This window comes from Oryzias latipes, chromosome 17 (genome assembly GCF_053564925.1).
Source record: "Oryzias latipes strain Hd-rR chromosome 17, Olatipes_Hd-rR_3.1".
Taxonomy (NCBI): domain Eukaryota; kingdom Metazoa; phylum Chordata; class Actinopteri; order Beloniformes; family Adrianichthyidae; genus Oryzias; species Oryzias latipes.
The window spans coordinates 28,428,070-28,435,857 of NC_136253.1; the positions used below are offsets into that span (position 1 = coordinate 28,428,070).

At 39.5% G+C, this 7,788-nt stretch overlaps 1 protein-coding gene across 1 annotated transcript in view; it reads right to left on the reverse strand.

Moving 5' to 3' along the window:
• The window catches only part of gpc1b (glypican 1b), a 72,548-nt gene extending 70,402 nt beyond the window's left edge, over window positions 1-2,146 (reverse strand). Inside the window, exons 1-2 of the mRNA XM_004079229.5 lie at window positions 1,789-2,146; window positions 1,161-1,649 (exon numbers count right to left, since the gene is read on the reverse strand). Of these exons, the coding sequence (XP_004079277.1) occupies window positions 1,161-1,320 (160 nt within the window). The 5' untranslated portion in view covers window positions 1,321-1,649; window positions 1,789-2,146. The remainder of the gene's footprint in view (window positions 1-1,160; window positions 1,650-1,788) is intronic.
• Window positions 2,147-7,788: the final 5,642 nt, after the last annotated feature.

Genomic DNA, 7,788 nt, shown 5'->3' on the forward strand with positions numbered 1-7,788 from the left:
ATTTATTTGAACGGCCAGGTGCACACGGTGCTTTATGATCATGAGGCAAGAACTTTTCTCACTGGCAAACTTTAGGATTCATTATCTTAGCCTGACACTGAACGTGAGGGCACTAAACTAAATGTACACATAGAGGGCAATAATCGCTGTACTTTTTGTATTGGGTTATGCCTTGAAATTGGCCAAAGTGGTTCATACTTTGGTAAAATACCATTGCAAGAAACCCCTCAACACTAGGAATTCCAGTTTACCAGATCCTCGTTTTAGAATAATGAAAAAGAATAAAAAGTTCAAAGTTCCTTGAAATCCTTCTGAATGAACTCACAGTGGGGTGGATGTAAGGTCTCACATCTTGTCTATGCTCGCTGGTGTTCATAGCATTGTAACCAGGAACTGTGTGTGTGTATTGGTGTGAATGCTTGGCACTGAATTCCACAGGAGGCAAACATGCAATCATCTGAACACCAGAGAAACTTGTGACTGACATCAGACCACGACTGACCAATCGGGCAACCTTAAATTTACAATATTTTGTGGATGACTAAATGTCTGACAACTTAATATGCAGGCAATTGCCGGTACCTGTTTGAAAAGAGGTCAACCCAATTGCAGAATGTTAGAGTGAAAGTTACACTGAAAAAAGCGTAACTTCTTGAAGTTCTCAAAAATATTAAGATGAGAGTTTGAGGAGACTTTATTATATTTTATTTTCACCCTTTTCCTGAGATCAAACAGCCAGACAGTGTGTGGCGAGTTTGCTCTGTCTCTAAGTCTTTTCAAAGAGCTGTTTCATCTCATGAGAGCAAAAGAGGTTCTGTTTTATGGCACCATGTGATACGAAATGATTGCCACACATTAGAGATGAATAGATAAATGTATTTTGTGCTTTCTTTAAACACATTTTAAAAATAGATGGTTTTAGAACATTATAGTCAGGTCATCAAGTCCTCAGCCTCCAATTTGATTAACTTTAACTCAACAAATTGAAATTAAAAAGGTTGTGGAGGAATAGCAATTTTCAGAAGTTATTAAAAGCTCCGAATAGTTTTATAACCTCAGCAAGCACTAGTTTATTTTTGGCCATAAATTTTAGTTTATTTTCTTGCATAAAAGAGCTTGAATTTCATTGAAGACTGCGCTCAACAGCTGAAAGAACCTACCTGATATTTCGGACAGAGGGGCATTATCCAGAGAGAACCCCTTTGCACCGTAAAACTGACGGATGTCCGAGCAACTCCGGGCTTTGCTGGTGCCTTTGTCCCCGCAGGCTGGTGCTGTTAGAGAGCACAGTGCCAGCGCCGCTATAATCAGAGATTCCATTCCTGTCGACCTTTCAGGATGCAGACTTAGTGAAATGACAATCCGAGTGGCTGACGAGGATACTGAGTTTAGTGCACGGAGAGGGGGACCGGCGCGTTTCTTGGTGCTGCTGTGCGTAAAAACCTCCTCTTTTGCTCCCCGTCTGACGCTGTGGCCCCTCTACGCGCCGCCGCACGGCACAGTGGCGATTCCTCACAGATGTCCCGTTTCTTCTTGAAGCTGTTCGGGACAACGCACTTTTTATTTTCCTCTCCAAAAGAACTATCCCCTCTTGTGGTACTCTGAATAAGTCCAGATCTCGTTTATCCACCGCTATGGTTTTGGATCATCTACAAAGGGAGAAGGAAATGGATGAAAGAAGAATTAGGTTACGCGTTTACAGCTGAAATAATCTATTTTAAGTCACGTCAGAAAATAGCAACGCTCCGGCTGACGCCGTGCAGCCTGGTTCTGTTGACTCACGCCTACCGGCTCGAGCGGCCCCGGGGATCTGAGTAACGAGGTGCGCATATGCAGATACCGCAGCTCACGGGGTTGCTGAGCGATGCTGTGCCAGCGCTGCTACTCTGTGAAATGAGGGAGAGGCGGAGAGCAGCAGCACAGTAAGAGGAGAGAGGCGAGGAGCTGCTGAGGGTTGAAGCAACTCTTCAAGTTTGGTTTCATCCTGTGTCGCTCAAATACTATTTTTAAAGATGTTCCCCGTCCCTGTCTAAGATCTGTGTCATTCTGTGGCACATTCACGGCTGCGGGTGATGGATCATAAGGTGTTTTGGTCCACAGCAGAGGAATGTGCTCTGCGCGCCTTGACAGCTTGATCACGACCGGCCAGGTGTCACAGGCTGTGGGCGTGCCTGCCAGCCCTTTTCCCACCCGGAGCTGTAATGTTGGAAAGCAGTGAATGGATGAGCCAGATCACTCCTCAAGATGCAATTAATCGGCCAACAAGTCACTATCTGCCCCGTGATTTTCCCGGATCACCTGGCTCTGCCTGAATGCCTTCATTATCCTCAGTTTCTGTGCGCGCTGTCTCTGTTATTTGATGACACGTGTCTGACTGTGAACTTTGATCATGTCAGGAAAAGTCCAACTTTTTAGATGCGTTGCCTTTCGGTTTTGCTGTAACATAGTGGCCTCAAAGCACAAAGACAAGTAAGGAGAACATCTTTAACATCATGTCTGCAGTTTTTGATGTTTTCTGTTTCATTTTTAGATCTACAGAGCCTTTCCAAATTATTAAAATATCATGAAAAATCTATTAATTTCTATAATTCTATTCCAAAAAATAATTCATGTATAGAATATAGATTAAGGTCCCTCTGTTTACTTGATTTCAAGATTTGCTTTGACATAAACTGGGCTTCTAGCTCATGAATCCCATGAAAACTGAATTTCAGAAAATTCAAATACTGTGCAGAAATCACTGTTTACTTCTCAGTTTTTGCACAAAAAAAAGATAAAGACAGAGATTATGATCACATCAAGTCAGTCAAAATAAAGTTTTAACAAAATAATATGTAAATAGTAGTATGGGCAGCGGCCAGGTCCTGATGGAAGATAAGATCTGCACCTTCATCCAGATCCTCAGAAGAAAAGCTGAAGTCCTCTAGAACATTCTGGTAGAGTCTTGCAGTGATTTTGGATTGAAGAAACCAGATTTTACCAACACCAGTGCTGGACACTGTATCCCAAATCATGACAGACTGGATTTTTCACACTGGACCTCAAGCAGCTTTGGTTCTGCTCCAAACCAGTCTTCCTCCAAACCCTTGGACCTTGATTCCCAAACAAAAGGCACACTTTTTTTTTCATCCGAAAAAAACATTTTGGACCACTGGCCAACAATCCAGTTTCTCTTTGTTTCCTCCATTGACGCAGGATCAGTAGTGGTTTGACCTGAGGAACCCGACAGTTGTAGCCCATCTCCCGAGTCTCCTATTATTCTCTTTCTGTTTTAAGCCAAAATACAAAGCTTTGGCAGAAAAGTGTATTTTCTAAAATAAAAGCAGAAGCCTTAATATCCAAGAAGAACTTTTTTTCTGATTTTCTTTCTTTCTAAGTTTCGTTCAACTGAATCTATGAGCTTTAGGCAGGTTGTGTCACATCGACTTCCCTTGTGATAAATACGTGTGAAATTGAACAAGACAGTGTTGGATGGTGTAACTCATGTGGGAGGTACTTCAAGTATTGTTTGCCAAGTAAGATGCCACAGCACATTATTAAACTGACACATAAAACACACACACATGCACACAGGTTATCTTCAAATATGAAGCAATAACAGGACAGAAAGCAAAAAGAAAAGAAAAAAAAGCGAACAAAGAAATGAAGTCATGAAGGAGAAAACCTCATGGCAGCAGGAGTCATTTCCTATCCCCAAATCATCGAATTTCTGGAAAGAAAAATTGTTTATGAGGACAACATGGCACTCTATAATTAGCTCGTCCTTTGTCACAGGTCAAAAACAAAGAGAGCAGCATCTCACAGAGTGACAAATGGCCACACTCACAACCCATTATCTGAAATGATTGGGCACGAATTGCATATTTATTCTGCAATGTGGAGTGTCTTCCTTGTTGCACTGTGGACGGTGCATTTGTGCCACGTTAAATCTGGCACATTATCATAATCATTTAGATAAATTTGAGAACTGTAGCCTAACAGCGGCGTACAACAGTCAGACAAACCTCTAATTTTGTGTGTGATGATTTTTCCTCCCTTTGCGGTGAAGGAAAATTGGCCGGCGTTAAGCACATGTGGCAAGAGGTTAATGAGTCTAGCAAGCTCAAAGCAAGTGTGGGACAACATGTCAGTTGGTATTATATATGGGTTTGTGAATACATGACCTTTGTGTGTATGTGGCAGTGGCAGTGTGAAATTTGAGTTTATGTGTCTGACTGCGTTCCACATGTGGTCATAGGTCGGTCAGGATGTTCAAGAACTGATTGGCCTTCTACTGTTTGGTTTGAGGATTATGCAATTAATGCTCAATAAAGCCGCAGAACAGCCATCTTTTTTGCGGGCTGCTTCTCATTGAAGTTTTATTGGCTCTGACCATGAAAGGCTGCTTAATGAGGAACAGGAAGCCCGGGGAAGTTCAGGAGACCGGCAGAATGGTAGCAAAGACAGAGGAATGAAGGGGGTGAGAGGCCATAAATAAGCAACAGTAAGTTGGAGTCCATGTGCAGTAATTTAGAGCTTAGCATTGTCAGGGACTGATGATCATTTCTAGAACTCTGCTGGATTTTAACTTTCATATACAATATTCTTTCAACATAGTGTGTATTCCTAAAAAAAAATGAAAAGGAGAGTTACAAAAAAACATTCCTTAAATCCTACTACAGTCATCTTTTAATGTATTTTAAATTGGTCCCCAGTGGTCTTTAAATTATGATTATGCTGTTTATACCCAATAAAACAGACAAAAAAATTGTGTTTTCTAGGACAAATTCTGCAGAGCGGCAGTACTTCTTTAGAAATTTGCCTCTGAGTTGTGGGCGGGACTCTTGGCACAGAGCAGCCCCAGCCTCCTTTCCCGTCATCCATAACTGAGCACTCTGTTCACACGCTCTCCCGCTGGCTTACAGCCCCTCACATCCCCAACTGATCATTATCGGTGCAACAAAAATTTGGCGAGCAATATTGAAGTTATCCAGCTGTACAGTTTAGATCCAGATGCCAGCATGGATGAGGACAACAAAGAGGTACATGGATTTAGTCGTCTGCACGCGGATACATCAGAATGCAAGGGAGCATGGAGCTTGTGGCTTTTCGATTGTACCACATCAAATAATATTTGTATAGCATTATTCGGACTGACATAACTCAAAGCGCTTAACATAAAAACATTTTCCAATTTTTAAAAACCCAAAGCAAGACAAAACTCATACAGTACAACGTCCAACCACCAATGCTCTACCTCGCCACGCAATCACAAACATAATAATGCATAAAATGATTCAGTATGATGTGAAGAAGAAATCCAGCTTAATACTTAAGTGGGGAAATTACTGTATATTTTTGGTACCTGTCCACCCCCCCACACACACCCATGTCCACAGGGGACACTTCTCCAGGATCCCCCAGATCAAAGCAAGAAGCCAGACTCTGGACATCCCTCTGCAGCAACGCTGTTATCTTTCGTATATCACAACTGCAAACTTTTTCAAACAACATTTTTTTTGTCTTCTGTTTCCTGATTCACAATAATTTGACTAAAGCAATATTCAGAAATGCAATTTTGAGCTGAACTTTCCTAAAATATGTCCTCTATCGTGAGAAAAATGCCAGGAAATTATTCTTAGTTTTGGTTCCAGCATAGTTAAAAAAATCTTACTCTTAGGAGCCTTTTCATATAGTTTAATTGTTTTTATTTTTTTGTCCACCCATATTTACAGGACCAACAATCATACAAGCTGTACAAAAATAATCATGTTATTTTCATTCTTTTTTTTGCAGGGCTCAGGAATATAAAAGCACAGAATGCTCTTAGTAAAGTCACAAATACAGTTTTATGTACATAAGCATCATTTTTAAGATGTAAAATGCAAAAACCAACACCTCCAACAAAACAGTTGTGATTCAGTGTTGTATAAAATGACCATCTATCAGCCTCAGCATGATTTGGCTGTAAATACCATTGTGCAGTTTTACAGATTTATTCCGTATTTATAGAGAGATCACTGTGTTATCTCTCTTAAACCAGTCTCACACAGGGCTCCTCACAGCCACTATTGATTCTTGATCCGCTGAGTTTTTGTATCAACACATTCACTATAAAGTTCTTTAGAGTGGGCACATTATTCTTCTAAATGAATATGTAAATATATCTATTTTGCTTTACCCTTTACCTCACATGATTACAAAATTACAAATTACAAAAATACAAGTTACAATTTATCTTCGGCTTTACTCCTGTGAATCATGAAGCTTGAGAGCCTGATGTTGTTGTTTTATGCAAACGCAGCCTCTGTATAGAGGAGAATCTTTCTCCAGCTGCTGAAGATAAGTGATGAGAGAAAAATAAGGAACTGCTGATAAGTGTAAAGGACAAGCAGATTAAAGTGAAGATTTTTTGTGAAAAAAAAAGGAAAACTTTAGTTTATTAAGTTTATCTTATAATAAATAAGATAAAAAGAGGAAAATTGATGAATCAGTCACTTTAAGAAGATGACAGATAAATGGGAAGGAAAAAGTAGCACAAAAACTGCACACATATTCAAGACAAAACATGTTAAAAGTAGAGAAAGAAAACAGTCAAAGTATTAGTTCTGGCAGAGCACAGGCTGTGGTGAATATAGGGTTATTGTGTGTTTTTATGCAGATCTGTTTGAAGACATTCTTTCCCTTTTTATTAATAATGCACATGAAATACACAAAGAAATAAATTTAAATGTAGAAATGATAACTTTTTGTATCTTAATAAGAGTCAGATTTTCTTTACATTTCTCACAGTTAGACAAAGTCATTGCGAAAGTTTGCCATTTTTGTTTTTCAACAATGATTTTATTTTTAATAATCAAATGACTAAAGTATGGAAAAAAAAAACTTATTTTACTACAAGACAGTAAGATTTTACCTTAGTTAAGGGTTTTGCTTGTGCCTCATTTTCATCTAACAAGCATAGTCTCTTGTCTGCATGCTGTTTTTATATTAACACCCCCCTTCCTTCCTATTGTCATATCTTGAAGAATGAATATCTACTCCCCTCATCTGCTTCTTCCTGGGAAATGTTGTGAACTCACTGGAAACGTGACAAAGCTAAGGAATTATGATCCAAGTCCTTCAATCCAGTTACAGGTTTTAAAGACGCTGCTTTGGTTGTGTCTGCACAGGTTTTGAAACATCTTAAGCTGCTCTCAACGTGCTGTTGGTGTTGCATAGTTATGTTACAGATCATAGGCCTGAGTTGCATCACCTCCCTTCACACTGACCTCTGGAACAGTGGGAAACCCAAAACGCTGTGAGGTTCTCATCTCTCTATGAGGAGACCCAAATTATTTTCCCAATAGGACTTTTGATTACATGCACATTCCTTCAACATTCCTCAGCATTCCTCTGAACAGAGACGACTTTATTGCATTACTCCTTTCAAGCCAAGTTTTCTTTGGGATACTGAGAGAAGAAAAGTTGATAATGTCTGTGCTGGCTTGGCTTGATCTTAAGAGATAAGTTTGTAAGTAATTTCATAAAATCAAATTAGAAAAAACAAGTTTTTTCTTAGCACAAATAAACTCAGGTCAAGTTTGTCTTAAAAATGTCACTTTGCCCCCTGCGATCGGTGGTTGGCTTCACTAGAAATCATCACTTAGTTAAAAATCTGCACTTTATAAAACGCTGAGACCTAACTGACGCTTAAAAATAAAACAAACACAAGTCTCTTACAGTAAAATGGAAGAATTTGATATACTTATTCTTCTAATATAGAGTAGGTGTAGTTTATAGTTTAGTTTGGTTGCTGGTACTTTTTAC